This window comes from Bombina bombina, chromosome 2 (assembly GCF_027579735.1).
Source record: "Bombina bombina isolate aBomBom1 chromosome 2, aBomBom1.pri, whole genome shotgun sequence".
Classification (NCBI taxonomy): Eukaryota; Metazoa; Chordata; class Amphibia; order Anura; family Bombinatoridae; genus Bombina; species Bombina bombina.
The window spans coordinates 792,471,944-792,488,899 of record NC_069500.1 but is presented as its reverse complement, the minus strand read 5'-3'; the positions used below and the strand labels follow the sequence as shown (position 1 = coordinate 792,488,899).

The 16,956-nt window shown below is 38.7% G+C and overlaps 1 protein-coding gene across 1 annotated transcript in view; it reads right to left on the bottom strand.

The window, feature by feature from the left end:
* The window catches only part of CRTC1 (CREB regulated transcription coactivator 1), an 871,795-nt gene that overhangs the window by 164,701 nt on the left and 690,138 nt on the right, over positions 1–16,956 (bottom strand). Inside the window, exon 10 of the mRNA XM_053702973.1 lies at positions 14,158–14,403. Coding sequence (XP_053558948.1) covers positions 14,158–14,403 — 246 coding nt within the window. The remainder of the gene's footprint in view (positions 1–14,157; positions 14,404–16,956) is intronic.

Below are 16,956 nucleotides of genomic sequence, written 5' to 3'. Positions count from 1 at the left end.
TGTGCTCAAATGGACCCACCATTGTGACATGCTAAAGAACTAAACTGGCTGTCGCTGGAATCCAGACGCACCCTCCATCTTTCCAGCCTTGTGTTTAAGAGCTTTTCTGGGAAGCTCCCACCCTACTGAGCAGTATGCTCTCCCCCTGCTGTTTCCCACCCTTCCATACCTCTGATCCAGTACCAGCACATTATTTAGTCCTCCTTTTCCTTCAGAGCACCACAATTATGGAACGAGCTCCTGCACACTATAAACCTTCCCCAAGCCTAAATACTTTAAGAGATCCCTCTCTGCATATCTCAAAATAGAATTCACCTGTTACGGTTGATTAAATATTTCCTACCTGTTCTATGTTAAATTTTGCATATATTGTGTATTAATATTGTTTCTCTATCTTATTGTACCCTATTGTAACAATGCAATGTTTTGTGGACCCAGGAATATACTTGAAAATGCGAGAAATCTCAATGTATCCTTCCTGGTAAAATATTTTATAAATAATAATAAATATGATGGTTGCTCTTACCATGCCCACCATTGATAATGAGCACAGATAGTCACCGGCATCGGTATAACTTGGTTCAATGGACTCTCAAACATTTCTGTAGGTTTCAACATTAGACCAAGATCCGATCCAGTCAAGTCACAGAACTAACTGCTGTTCTAAAAAAACATTGAGATGGCTATTGAACACGGTATTCATTAATTCGTGATCATTACTGGCATGCAGAAAACTCACAACAAAACCAGTCAAACATGGCAAGTTGTTCTGCGAGATTGATAATCTAGTGGTGTCCAATGGGTTAACCATACACTGGAAAAAAAGCAAGGATCATTCCAGGGTTCTAGGTCCTGATATGGAAGGCAATGATCTTGCAGATTCATTAGCCAAACATGGAGTCATAACTGGAGATTTCCTTAATATCGACCACTTAATGAGTGCAATTCAGGTAGAAGCCATTACCAGAAACCAGGCTAAAACAACAGAGTGAGCCTAACCTGGTACAATGGAGTCAGGCATTCTCCTAGTGAGGGACCTGATCACTAGTCAAAAATGAAGACCCCCATTGTAGGCATCTTCTATAAACACATAGAAGATCCTGAAAGCAACCCCATCTCAAAAGAGGACGGTATTGGCAAGGAAGATCTTAGAATCTTAATGAAATCCAGATCAATTCAAGTTACAGGATGGTTTGTTAATTAGAACCTCCAAAAGTGGCATCCAGCAATTGGTGGTACCTACAAAGTTCAGAGGTCTCATGCTTCAACATGCCCCATGATGCTCCCACATCTGGCCACCGTGGTGCCAAACTCACGTATGCGATATTGCGTGATTATGCCTTTGGCCACATATGTTAAAGGATGTTCAAACCTACTGTCAAAGTTGTTTAATCTGTCCACAGTTCCAACCCACTGCACCCACACAAAGCGCCATTGCAGAAAAGGGGGATGGTAATGCCCGATGGTCAGATTACAAATTGATTTTATTGGTCCAGTAACTAGGTCATCTAGCGGTAACAAATACATGTTAACAGTAACATGGCTGTTCAATAAATGGGTAAAAGTGCATCAGTGCACCTAACAATGCTGAAACATGCGCAGCATTGCTCCATCAACCACGTGTTTTCCAGATTTGGTTTACCCCAGAGAATTGAATCCTATCGGGGGACCCACTTCACTAGCGAAGTGATGACCAAAATGTGGAAAATACTAGGGGTTAAAAGAAAGCTCCATATTGCATATAGAGCTGCCTCAAGTGGTGGTGTAGAGTGTTACAACCAGTCCATTGTGAAAATCCTCAAAGTTTGTGAGTGAAACAGATAAAGACTGGGATGTAAAATTACTCTAGTTCTAATGGCATTAAGAGCAAATCAAGTAGTGCTACTAAGATGTAACATTTTTAATTGATGACTGGTAGAAAAACATAATTTATGCTTACCTGATAAATTTATTTCTCTTGTTATGTATCGAGTCCACGGATTCATCCTTACTTGTGGGATATTCTCCTCCCTACAGGAAGTGGCAAAGAGAGCACCCACAGCGAGCTGTCTATATAGCTCCCCCCTTAGCTCCACCCCCCAGTCATTCGACCGAAGGCTAGGAAGAAAAAGGAGAAACTATAGGGTGCAGTGGTGACTGAAAGTTTTAAAATAAAAATATATATGCCTGTCTTAAAAAACAGGGCGGGCATTGATACATCACAAGAGAAATACATTTATCAGGTAAGCATAAATTCTGTTTTCTCTTGTAAGATGTATCGAGTCCACGGATTCATCCTTACTTGTGGGATACCAATACTAAAGCTTTAGGACACGGATGAAGGGAGGGACAAGACAGGTACCTTAAACGGAAGGCACCAACTGCTTGTAGAACCTTTCTCCCAAAAATAAGCCTCCGAAGAAGCAAAAGTATTGAATTTGTAAAATTTTGAAAAGTATGAAGCGAAGACCAAGTCGCCGCATTACAATCTGTTCAATAGACGCTCATTTTTAAAAGCCCATGTGGAAGCCAGAACTCTAGTAGAATGAGCCGTAATTCTTTCAGGAGGCTGCTTGCCAGCAGTCTCATAGGCCAAACGGATGATGCTTTTCAGCCAAAAGGAAAGAGAGGTAGCGGTAGCTCTTTGACCTCTCCGTTTACCAGAATAAACAACAAACAAAGAAGATGTTTGACGGAAAACTTTAGTTGCTTGTAAGTAGAACTTTAAAGCACGAACCACATCAAGATTGTGTAACAAATGTTCCTTCTTAGATGAAGGATTAGGACACAAAGAAGGAACCACAATTTCTTGATTGATATTCTTATTAGAAACAACCTTAGGAAGAAACCCAGGTTTGGTACGTAAAACCACCTTATCTGCATGGGAAAACAACGGTAAGGTGAACCACATTGTAAAGCAGATAGCTCAGAAACTCTTCAAGCTGAAGAGATAGCTACTAAAAACAAAACTTTCCAAGATAGAAGCTTAATAACTATGGAATGCATAGGTTCAAAATGAAACCCTTGAAGAACTTTAAGAACTAAGTTTAGGCTCCATGGCGGAGCAACAGGTTTAAATACAGGCTTGATTCTGACCAAAGCCTGACTAAATGCTTGAACGTTTGGAACATCCACCAGACGTTTGTGAAGAAGAATAGACAAAGCAGATATTTGTCCTTTTAGGGAACTAGCAGATAACCCCTTCTCCAAACCTTCTTGGAGAAAGACAATATTCTAGGAATCCTAATCTTACTCCACGAGTAACCTTTGGATTCACACAAATAAAGATATTTGCGCCAAATCTTATGATAGATCTTCCTGGTGACAGGCTTTCTAGCCTGAATCAGGGTATCAATGATTGAAGCTTTTGATAGAAACAGGCGTTCAATCTCCAAGCAGTCGGACGCAGAGAAATTAGATTTGGATGCGCGAACGGACCTTGGATTAGAAGGTCCCGCCTCATTGGCAGAGTCCACGGTGGAACCGAGGACATGTCCACTAGGTCTGCATACCAAGTCCTGCGTGGCCACGCAGGTGCTATCAGAAATACCGAAGCTCTCTCCTGCTTGATTCTGGCAACCAGACGTGGAAGGAGAGGAAATGGTGGAAATACATAGGCCAGACTGAAGGACCAAGGCACTGCTAGAGCATCTATCAGTACCGCCTTGGGATCCCGGGACCTGGACCCGTAGCAAAGAAGTTTGGCATTCTGACGAGGCGCCATCAGATCCAATTCTGGTGTGCCCCATAGCTGAATCAGCTGGGCAAATACCTCCGGATGGAGTTTCCACTTCCCCGGATGAAAAGTCTGACGACTTAGAAAATCTGCCTCCCAGTTCTCTACTCCTGGGATGTGGATCGCTGAGAGATGGCAAGAGTGATCCTCTGCCCACCGGTTTATTTTGGTTACCTCCACCATCGCTAGAGAACTCCTTGTTTCCTCCTTGATGATTGATATAAGCTACAGTCTGTGATGTTGTCCGACTGAAACTTGATGAATTTGGCCGCAGCAAGCTGAGGCCACGCCTGAAGTGCATTGAATATAGCTCTCAGTTCTAGAATGTTTACTGGAAGGAGAGCTTCCTCCCAGAGACCATAAGCACTGCTGCTTTCAGGGAATTCCAGACTGCACCCCAGCCTAGCAGGCTGGCATCTGTCGTTACAATGAGCCACTCTGGCCTGCGGAAACACATTCCCTGGGACAGGTGGTCCTGAGACAACCACCAGAGAAGAGAATCTCTAGTCTCCTGGTCCAGATGCAGTTGAGCAGATAAATCTGCATAATCCCCATTCCACTGTTTGAGCATGCATAGCTGCAGTGGTCTGAGGTGTAGGCGGGCAAAAGGAACTATGTCCCATTGCCGCTAGCATGAGTCCGATTACCTCCATACACTGAGCCACTGATGGCTGAGGAATGGAATGAAGAGCTCGGTAAGTGGTTAACGAGTTTTAACTTTCTGACCTCCGTCAGAAATATCTTCATTTCTACCGAGTCTATCAGAGTCCCTAGGAAGAAAACTCTTGTAAGAGGGAAGAGAGAACTCTTTTTATGTTCACCTTCCACCCGTGAGATCTCAGAAAAGCCAACACGATGTCCGTGTGAGACTTGGCTAGCTGGAAAGTCGACGCTGAATTAAGATGACGTCTAGATAAGGCGCCACTGCTATGCCCCGTGGTCGTAGAACTGCCAGAAGGGACCCTAGCACTTTTGTGAAAATTCTGGGAGCCGTGGCCAACCCGAAGGGAAGGGCCACAAACTGGCAATGCCTGTTTAGAAAGGTGAATCTGAGGAATTGATGATGATCTCTGTGAATAGGGATGTCTAGATACGCATCCTTTAAGTCCACGGTAGTCATATATTGACCCTCCTGGATCAGAGGTAGAATAGTCCGAATAGTCTCCATCCTGAATGATAGAACTTTGAGGAACTTGTTTAGAATTTTGAGATCTAAGATTGGTCTGAAAGTTTCCCTCTTTCTTGGGAACCACAAACAGATTTGAATAAAACCCTAGCCCCTGTTCCTCTTTTTGGGACTGGACGGATCACCCCCATGGTATATAGGTCTTCTACACAGAGTAAGAACGCCTCTCTCTTTGTCTGGTTTACAGACAATTGAGAAATGTGAAAACTCCCCCTTGGAAGGGAGCCCTTGAATTCCAGAAGATATCCCTGGGACACAATTTCTAATGCCCATGGATCGTGAACATCTCTCGCCCCAAGCCTGAGCGAAGAGAGTCTGCCCCCTACTAGATCCGGTCCCAGATCGGGGGCTACCCCTTCATGCTGTTTTAGAAGCAGCTGCAGGCCTCTTGGCCTTTTTTCCCCTTGTTCCAAGCCTGGTTAGGTCTCCAGACTGATTTGGATTGGGCAAAATTCCCCTCTTGCTTTGCAGTAAAGGAAGCTGAAGCGGGACCACTCTGAAAGTTCCAAAAGGAACAAAAATTATTCTGTTTGATCCTCATCTTATTGATCTATCCTGAGGGGGGGCATGACCTTTCCCTCCAGAGATGTCTGAAATAATCTCTTTCAGTCAGGGCCGAATAGGGTCTTACCTTTGAAAGGAATGTTCAAAAGTTTAGATTTAGATGACACATCAGCAGAGCAGGATAACGCCCTGCGTGCTAAATGGCAAAACCTGAATTCTTTGCCGCTAATTTAGCCAGTTGAAATGCGGCATCAGTATAAAAAGAATTAGCCAATTAAGGGCCTTAATTCTGTCCATAATCTCCTCTAATGGAGTCTCCATTTGAAAAGCCTCCTCTAGAGCCTCAAACCAGAAAGCAGCTGCAGTCGTTACAGGAACAATGCACGCAATAGGTTGGAGAGAAAAACCTTGATGAACAAAAATTTTCTTCAAGAGACCCTCTAATTTTTTTTATCCATAGGACCTTTGAAAGCACAACTGTCTTCAATAGGTATAGTTGTATGCTTAGACAGAGTAGAAATAGCTCCCTCCACCCTTAGGAAACTGACTGCCATGAGTCCCTTATAGTGTCAGATATGGGAAACATTTTCTTAAAAACAAGAGGGGGAGGTGAACGGAATACCTGGACTATCCCACTCCTTAGCAATAATATTCACAATCCTCTTAGGGACTGGAAAAACATCAGTGTAAACAGGAACCTCTAAGTATTTATCCATTTTACACAATTTCTCTGGGACCACTATAAGGTCACAATCATCTAGAGTTGCTAATACCTCCCTAAGCAATAAGCGGAGGTGTTCAAGCTTAAATTTAAAGGCCGTCATATCAGAATCTGTCTGAGGAAGCGTCTTTCCCGAATCCGAAATTTCTCCCTCAGATAACAAATCCCTCACCCCTTCAGAGCATTGTGAGGGCATATCAGATAATGCTACTAAAGCATGAGACGGCTCAGCATTTTTCCTTAACCCCGAGCTGTCCCGCTTTCCTTATAAACCAGGCAGTTTGGATAAAACCTCTGTGAGGGTTGTATTCATAACTGTGGCCATGTCTTGTAAAGTAAATGAATTTGACGCACTAGAGGTACTTGGAGTCACTTGTGCGGGCGTTACTGGTTGTGACACTTGGGGAGAGCTAGATGGCGAACCCTCATTTACTTCTGACAGAGAATCATCTATTGCTCTATTTTTAAGCGCTAATACATGTTCTTTATAATTTATAGACATATCAGTACAATTGGGACACATTCTAAGAGGGGGTTCCACAATGGCTTCCAAACATATTGATCAAGGATTTTCCTTGGTGTCAGACATGTTAAACAGGCTAGTAATGTAACAAGCAAGCTTGGAAAACACTGTAATCAAAGTAAATAACACTTAGAAATAAAACGGTACTGTGCCTTTAAGAGAAAAAAATCTGCACAAGTTCTGCAAAACAGTGTAAAAAAAGCAGTAAACTTAACAACATTGTTACAGTAGTATCTTACAGCCTTAGTAACTTTGCACAGCTATGCAAATAAACAATTAACCCCTTAATGGCAAAACCGGATTGAAAACAAGACTTAGTACCTTGCCACAGCTCTGCTGTGGCGCCTACCTGCCCTTGAGAACTATTTGTGGGGAAAAACTTCCTTTGCAGCCCTCAAACACAGCAGGAACTACTGGAGAAGCAGTTGGATGTCTCTAAGGAAAAGAAACTATGCAACTGAGGCGCGAAAATAGGCCTCTCCCACCTCACTCAATGTTTTGAGGCCTATCAAACAAACACCAGTGTCTCTTAATTAACCATGTGGGTTAAAAAACCCAAAAACAAGCCACAATCACCCCTTTAGTCCCTTCAAAAAAACGTTATAATTGCATCATTTACTGAACAAACAAAAACGTTTTTCTTTCCTAACAGTGTGACCAGTAACTTATGAGCCCTTCAAGCAAGCTGAAATTCCTATCCAAGTGTCTGAATACAGCTTACCCTTCCCCTCATGGGAATATTGCAAGCCTTTTCTAGAATTAACACAGTCTGTCTAGAAAAATATAGACTGAACATACCTCATATGCAGCTTAGCATGCAAACCGTTCCCCCCAACTGAAGTTTTCCTGTACTCTTCAGCCCTTGTGAGAACAGCAGTGGATCTTAGTTACAAAGTGCTAAGATCATAATGCTCCTTGCAGAAATCTTCATCCCTTTTCTGCCAGAGAGTAAATAGTACACACCGGTACCATTTAAATGACAAACTTTTGCTTGAGAAATAAAAAACTTACATTTTTGTCACCACACTCGCTCTGCACTTCCTAGTTTCTTAGAGTAGGCAAAGAGAATGACTGGGGGTGGAGCTAAGGGGGGAGCTATATAGACAGCTCTGCTGTGGGTGCTCTCTTTGCCACTTCCTGTAGGGGAGGAGAATATCCCACAAGTAAGGATGAATCCGTGGACTCGATACATCTTACAAGAGAAAATGATTCTACCTCAGCATCTACTGTACCGTACATCAGACCAGAACTTGATAAACGCTGCCAATATGCATCAATATGTGAAAAACTTAAAGAAGCACCTGCAATATGCCTTTGCATTTTCTCAAAGGAACTTAGAGAAAGCTGCAACTGCCACTAAAACCTATTATGATCTCAAAACGTCCAAAAAGGAATATGAAATAAATGATAAAGTTTATCTTTATAATTTTGGAAGAGATTAGGTTAAGAAGAATAAATTTCTTCCATCACGGAAGGGTTCTTTTGTCATTACTGACAAAATATCTCCAGTTTCCTATAAAATTAGGATATCTAAAAATGATACTTTTATGGATAAATGGGTCCATATTAATCAGTTGCGAGTGTGCCATCCTAGATCCCAACTACAAGTCATAGAGGGAGAATGAAGTGTCATATCCCCCAATACATTAAATAAATATTGTAGTTTAAAGATGCCTAGCTAATGAGCTAGGCAGAAGGCTGTCTATAATGCATACTGTCAACACACTCACCAAGTACCACTGTCTTTAAGCCAATTCAAATACATGTGCCCTACATCTATTTAAAATTAGAAGGGGGATTTTTGTCAGGATATCCGTGAGTGTTATTAAATAATATATATATATGTATGTATGTATATTTTATCTACACACAGATATATTATAAGACCAAGAACTAATTTTATGTGTGAAACTTTTTGTAAAACAACCCCCCCTCTCATTCTGAAGCACAGATTTCAAGAACAAAGGAATTGCTCTCAAAGGTTTCCTGCCTAAGGTGTGAAGTTAAAGTTCCTATCAGATTTCCACTGACCCCCTCGCTGCTCAAGACATCTATGCGAGAGCAAAAAGGAAAAACATTTGGCTCAATTGGTGAGGACAGGGAAGGAGCCTAAATATCTGTAATAGTAATTAGCACAGACCTGTTAATTGCCCCTAAACCTCAGATAAACATCTATACTGACTAGCAGTAACACACATTGCATTGTAATTTGAAAATTCATTTTTTAAAGTACAACTATGTTTAGATTACAACTTGTATAATTTTCAATATTGTATAAAAATGTGTATTTGTGGACCCAAGAAGCAGTGCATAGCAGTAGCATGTTGAATACATATTTGCTGAATTTAATAAGTAGCTATACAGTCAATTTAAAATGTCAAATCTATTTCAAAATGAATAACCTATTCTTTTATTATTTTCAGGCATCTGAAAAGTACATGTGTGGTTGCCCCATAAATTGTGTCATATGTTTTTGTGCACTCAGCAAGAGGTGTACTGAATATGAAAAATGCTGTGTTTATATTAATCTGTGAAAATAATCAAATGCAACTTTAAATGCATTTTAAATAATACTAATATGATACTAGAAATACACTCATGTCTGGTGTCTATGAATGCATACTGGATTATCTTACATGGGACAGATATATGACCAGACAGGTTTATTAATATAAAGAAATAGTGTATTTGATAAACATTTTTTAGATAGTTAAACTACAGCAATATTTGATGGTAAAACTACATTTCTGGGTGTCTGCAGCCACCTATAGATCAGAGATGGTATCGCAGCCAAAAGATAAATGGCTACTCAGGGAGGTGTCTCCCAAATAATAATCAGGGACAAGTATCCGAAGGGCCTATCATCCCAATTTCACCAATGATTAGAATAAAAATGTGTGGGGTTACGTGATATAGCCTCATGCAAGAAGAGAAAAAAAAAAAAAGAGGTCTTTGCTGCTGAATTTTGACTGACAAACTGTTGCCTTGGAATCCAGTCTCTATAAAGAAAATCTGGGCCTAACTTTCATCCATCTTGCAAAAATTACCTCATAATTTATGAGGTGAAATTGGAGAAAACTGAAACATTAATTTGGTTATTTGGGTAAAGTATACTCGATTGATAAATATATATATAATATTTAAAACAAAAGGTATTTGGTAATTATAACTAGATTGCAGTTAGTAATTTTAAAAGGGCACAATTTGTATTTTACGCTCATGTTCATAGTCCTGTGTAGTTTAACTAGTCATATTTAGTGCTAAGTAATTTATATTTGCAACTATATATATGTTATAACTTGCCTTAATTGTAGATGAATAAGAATGTATTTCAACTCCAATAAATTGGCATATAAATTGGCTGTTTGCATTAATAATATATATAACTTCTGATGTTTTAATTGGAGTTATATAGAATCAATTGTGGGCAAAGTAGCTTAATTATATTTGTCTGAAAGTTAGCGATCCATACTCTGGTATTTCATTGTGGTATTTTAATGCAATTCATTGTGAATAAGGTATATTGTAAAGGTGCATCTTTTATGATCTCTGTAAGGATATTACAACAGCATAAGTGTGTATCATCGGATTCATAATCTGGTTTCTATAAATATAATTCAATGTGTTTATAACTTTAACTAATATAAAGAATTTAGGTATAAATATTGATTTTAATTGTTTCGTATATGCATTTTAATTGGAGGTTATTTTAAAGAATTATTAAATAAATTATATTATAACCCTGCTATATACTGACATATTAAACAGACTGGAAATATAGTTATAAGGTGGCAAACCAGAAAGGCAAACCTCAAAAACTGAAAATGTTTTCTGTGAATTGGAACACGAAGGTTAGCATTCTTTTACTTTATTGTGGACATAAACTGACCTTGTTTACAAAACGCAGAATATTCCGAATAGTTTTCATTTTGAATAATGATATCTTTACAAACTTGTTCAGGGTTTTCAGATACAGAACTGGCAGAAATTAACTATTTGTCTGTAACTAATCTGGCAATCTGGCTTCATATGGTAACGGAGCACTGATTGTGCTCTGTTACCATATGAACTCAGATGCTTGCAGCTAACAAACAGCAAGTTGTGGTTGTCACCTGACAATAGAGACTGCTTGGGCTTCCTAAAGGTCCGATGTAGATTTATGTTGGATTGAGCAAAGGCGTTAAGGGGGCATGGAACGCAAAATGTTTCAATTTGTAAATAAGACAGATCGTACAATTTAAAAAAAGGTTTCTAATTTACTTCTATTATCAAGTTTACTTTGTTCTCATAGCAATCTTTATTTAAGAGATACATATAGCATGCCCATTTCTGGACCAGTGTTCTTGCAAATGTATAAATTATAAAATTGCTGCCATACATTCACATGCACACTCCTACACCTTCCTACCTCTACTCTTAAATGATACCAAGAGAACAAAGTAAATTGTAACTTTTTTTTTTCTTCTAAATTGTACACTATCTGAATCATGAAAGATCATTTTTGGGTTTAATGTCCATTTAAAGGATCAAAAAACTGTTGCTTTTTTATCTCAGCAGAAAAGGTAAACTGCTTTATGGACATTAACTTTACCCTTTTTTTTTTTTTCAATCTTTAAACAATTAATATCACTTTTTTAAATATATGTACAAATTATGCTCAGGATAATCTTTGCTCTGAATACATCATTCAAGCAATGATTTATGCAGTGTTTAATTTCCCTATAAGACTAGTGACCCCGTGCACAGTAGAAGTACCGCTCACGACTCGCAGAGCACTGCTGGTCCCCAGAGAAAACAGCAGCTGATCATTTCAGCAGTGCTAGTTCCACATCTGAGTCGTGCAACAGTGCCGGCTTGTGCTCAGGACCAGCAGTGCAATTAAACAGTTTATAATAATATCTTGAGGTGTTCAATATCCCTTTAAAATAAAATGATCTAACGAAGCATTTCATGTTTCAACTATAATGGCCTTTTAATAGCGCAAGTGCATCTCTGCTAAAAAAATGTTAACAAGATGAGGTGTTAAATACACAATTCTGAAGCATCCTTAACCCCTTGAGTGCTAATGACGGCTCAGAGCCGTCACTAGCACTCTCCCACTTTGAGGGAGATCTGGGGGCTCCCTCCAGCTCCTACCCCGCAATCAGGCCTGCATAGTGACAGGCATCGCCGGGGCTTCACTTTACGCGTGGTGACTTCACGCGCAATGACGTGAAGACATTAACAATGTTAAATAAAGGAGCAGCGGGCATGCTGCTTAGATGCCTGTATCTCAGGCATCTAAGCAGCTACAGACCCCCAAGACCCACCGTTGGAAAGGTAATCGCCTAACCTTTCCATCAGTGTAAGTGTTGGGGATCGGAAACTTAAAAAAAAAAAAAAGTTAAAAAAAAATATTTTTAAAAATATAAATAAAAAAAACCTTTAAAACACCTTTGCACCCAGGTGGGAAAGTGCTTAGCACTCAAAGGGACAAATTACCCAAATTATTTTTAATCATGTATATGAAAAAGCATGTTAAAATATTTCTTTTGCACAAATAATTTTAGTTAAAGCTAAATAATTAAAAGTGAAAAAAAAAAAATAGTGCATAATTTTTTACAGCTGAACCCCTGGATTCTACTGCACTACTGATAAGGACAACTTCCACAGTGCAAAAAAATATATGAAAATCAATTCTTAAAGGGACAGGCCAGTCAAAATTATACTTTTATGACTCCGTTAAACAACTTTCCAATTAACTTTTATCATAACATTTTCTTTGTTTCTTTTGGTATTATTTGTTGAAAGCTAAACCTAGGTAGACTCATATGCTAATTTCTAAGTTCTAGAAGGCTGACCTCTTATCATAGGGAATTTTAACAGTCTTTCACAGATAAAGGGTGTTAGTTCATGTGTGACGTATAGATAACATTGTGCTCATGTACGTGGAGTTACCTATGAGTCAGCACTGATTGGCTAAAATGCAAGTTTGTCAAAGAACTGAGATAAGGAGGCAGTCTGCAAAGGGTTAGATACAAGGTAATCACAGAGTTAAAAAGTGTATTACTATAACAGTGTTGGTTATGCAAAACTGGGGAATGGACAATAAAGGGATTATCTAGATTTTAAAACAATACAAATTCTGGAGTAGACTGTCCCTTTAAAAAAAAAAAAAAAAAGCACAGTAATACATTTTGTAACATTCTCTTTTGGAAAAAACAGACAATGTATCATGTTGCTTTAAAACAGTAAATGTTTTAGCTACTCCAAGAAGGGATGAAGGAGGATTCCCCATTAGTTCTTGCATACCTATGTGACTGTGCAGTGTGTAAGAAAGTACATCAAACTGTAATTTCTATTACGATCTTGTATACATCATCTTTCTAAATTCCCAGCCTTTGGTCTCAATTCTGTCTCCCCACACAATATCATGAGCAAGATATGTAATTAGTGGTACGTTCTGTTGCATTTGCTGTGCTAAGCTTAATTAATCAAACAGGAATCTGTGCAGCAGATGTCAAGAAGATAAGGAGCAGAGAGAGCACTGTGCAGGGAGGAAGGGACATAATGATTTATACCATCAGTAAAAGTAGAACAAAAACTGAACCCCACTATGGGAAAAAAAAATCTCAAGATGAGAAAATAATTTTGTTTAATGAGAACAAGAGGTAATTTTACATTACAATTTTTTAGGTAACAGATGTCAAGAAATCCTTAAAGGGACAATGCACTAAAAATTCTATCAAGCAAATGAAAGACCAGCATTTAGATGAAAATGTGATTCTTCCTGATAAAAGTAGCTTATAAGAGTGAATTGAACGGTAAGCAGCTGCAGTTACACTGCTTTAGATTGGATAGGCTCTTTCCCACGGTCACTTTATGCTTTAGAGTATACTGCAGTATTAAGATTTTTTGTGGTTTCAACAGGCAAGAGCAGACATTTCAAATGACAAATTACAAGTAAAAGATCTTTATAAACAATTTAAGACACTCTAGAAGTAATTTTTTTTAAAAAAAAAAAATCCCTGGGAACGCATTAAAAGGAAAGAACATTTTACAGTACACTGTCTCTTTAATTATGACATCGGAAAATAAAACACTGAAATCTTGTTCAATTTAGTTTCTTATGGAAGTAAATACAACTCACTCCCAAAACTTTTCAAAAAAGATTTTATAAATTGTTGTACTTGTCAAGTTTGAGCATTTATAAATATTCATATTTACATTTTCCCTTTTTTTCTTTAAAAAAAAAGAAAAGAAAAAAAAAGAAGGCGCAAATGCCACAGAGTGTTACATCTTTAATGCTGCAAATTTAGTTCACACCCACATGCTTTACTGAATTTTGCAGAAGTCAAGGAATTGTGTGTTTGATCATCTGCTTAAAGCTGAAAAGTAAAGATTCTGAATAGCAATACCATGTACAATGACACTTGTCACTTGTTTATATAATTTCCATCTTTGCTCTTATGTAGTGCTTTCCATTAACTAGCAACTGCGGGTGGGTGAAATGTATTTTATACACTTACCGAATTAATGTCTATTGCCAGAGACGTTGGAGTTTGGATTCCTGGAGGGGACTGTGGGACAGTAGTTGATATAGTGACCGTGAGAGGAGGGAGCTGGGCACCCCTTTGTAAACCAGAACTCTGAATTAATGAGGGAGATTGAGAGAGGCCACTTGGCACTTGAGACTGCTGTGCAGAACTTGGCTGTGTGAAAAAGGTGTATGGGGGTAGCTGCTGATCCAAAGACATTGCATCCATTGCTACAGCCTTGAAAAACACAAGAAGTAAATCTTTTTTTTATTTTTTATTTTCAGAGACCATTTTAAATAAATGTTAAATTAAACTATAATCTGAGCTTTTAGCACAAAAACACACTCTTTTAAGGCCCACCCCACATTTTTTTCATGATTCAGAGTATACACAATTTTAAACAAATATCAAATTAAAATAATTTATCACATTCTCTTGTTATTCTTTGTTGAAGGCACAGCAATGCACTCACTCATTGGTTGATCACTCTAGTGACTCCTTTACAACAGTTGCTATTTGGCCTCAGCAAAGAAGGAAAGATAGGTTACAACATGACTGTCTCAACTGATTTATGGACACACAAAAAACTAATATACTTTTTTTTTTTTTTTTTTTTTAATACATCCACATTCTTCTCAGAATTAACTTTAAATTGAATATTCTAACTAGCATTTATTTATTCTTTAATGCCAATTTAAAGCTTCAAATGTAACAAAAATAGGACATTTCCATTGGTTACTTCTTAACCATAGTGTTTACATCTTACATAGCTAGTGGTGAATAAATTATTTACAAAACATGTTTGTTGCACCTGAAACTAGTTTTTTTGTCATTGTGTATGTAAATATAAATAAAAAATAAATCAAATTTATGCTTACCTGATAAATGTACTTCATTCATGATGTTGAGTCAACAAGACATCACATGTGGATTAACTTCAGTCCACTCGGAGAAGGCAATAAAACCCATACATGCCAAGTAGATGGAGAACGGAAAAACAGGAAAACAAGCAGGACAAATGAAGTGCAAAGCAAGTGCTGCCGCAAGCTGTGCAAAAGTGTGGGGGTCATGGCCTCTCACCATAATAAAAGAAATTAATTTATCATGTAAGCGTAAATGTTTTTCTGTCATAAGATGGTGAAAATCCACAAGATATCCCATGTGGGATTTTATACCCAAGCAGTGAAGTCCACAAGATCATGATGTAATGGGGGGGGGGGCAAACAGTTAAGGCATGTATGTTAATGATTAGGCACTGTGGTCCACAGAACTCTCCTGCCAAAAGGCATACACATCAAAGTGGTAAAATCTTGCGAAAGCGTGTAATGAAGACCAAGTAGCCGCCTTGCAAATCTGGTCTATAGAAGCCACATTACAGAAGGCCCAAGAAGTGGCAACTGGTCTAGTAGGATGAGCAGTAATACTCTTAAGGGGAGTCTTCCTCACAACCATCTATGCTTTAAGAATTAAGGCCTTAAGCCAAGCAGCTAAGGTAACTGCTGCAGCTTTATGACCCTTGAGAAGTCCAGAAAATTAATGAACAGAAAAGAAGAAAGCCTTAAAAAATATGTTGTGACTTCCACATAGATCCTTTAACTGGTATCCTTTGCTAAAGGTGCAGCAATGTGCTACTGGGAACTAGTTGAACACATTAGGCAAGCCAATGACAAGGGGCATATGAGCAGTCACCAATCAGCAGCTAGTAAACATCAGTACACCTAGGTATGTTTTTCAATAAAAGATACCAAGAGGGAAGCAAAATAGATAGTAGTAGTATACTCTATCTGAATCATGTAAAAAAAATACTGGATTTCATGTCCTTTAAGGGATCTCAAATAATTTGATGCAGAGGGAAACTTCCCCAAGGAAAGCTTATTCTATGTCCCTGAAAAATGACTTCCAACAACCAAGGATCTTTAATAGACCTCTCTTAAGCCTCCCAGAAAAAATTAAATCTGCCCCTCCAAGAAACTGGTCTGTAAAAGGGGCTGCACCTTCATGCGGACTTGGAGGAGGGAGTGGTTTTATTGTTTTTTTTGGCTTTGGACCAGGCAGCGTTAGGTTTCCAAAGTTTTGGAGCAACGTAATCTCTGGGGAGGGCAAGCTTTTGTTCCTTGGTTTCCCGGGGGGGGGGGGGGGGGGGGGAATGCCCTGTGCACTTATTTTTGCCCTTAGGCTTTTTATATTGTTTCAGAAATGGCAAATATTCCATCCAAACCTGGCCCAAACAGGACTTGCCAAAACAGCTATAGCAGTGCTCTTTACATTAATACTGCTACATCACATCTATAAAGCTGATTGCAGTCCTTAGGAGCTTTAGGTGAACCTGGAACTCCTCCAGAGTGGCTTCCCCAGAGAGCTCCAAAAGATTGTCACATTCAATTTTGGGAGCTTCAGCTACACTGACATCTGCTTAAACATAAAGCCTGTCAGCAGGAAAGATCCTCTGTGAAAACCTTTACGCTGTCTGCCCATAGGATCCTTGAAGGAGGTGCTATTCCGTAAATCTAGTAGTCCACCTAGCAAGTGTAGATATTGCTTCATCCACCTTCGGAATAGTTTACCATGCTTCTAATTTTGTAGAAAGAACAGGACACATGGTTTTGAACTTGTGGTCAGAATAAAACACCTTTTATAGTTATTAGATTGAAAACTGGTCAAGCACTGGGAAGGTAGACAGTTGTTTGGGTTCTGTCTTAAAAAAAAAAAAAGCCAATCTTTTTAACTGGTTGCTTGTCTCCAAATCTAAAGCAATTAAAACCTTCCATAAGAGAGAATTATTATGTCCAA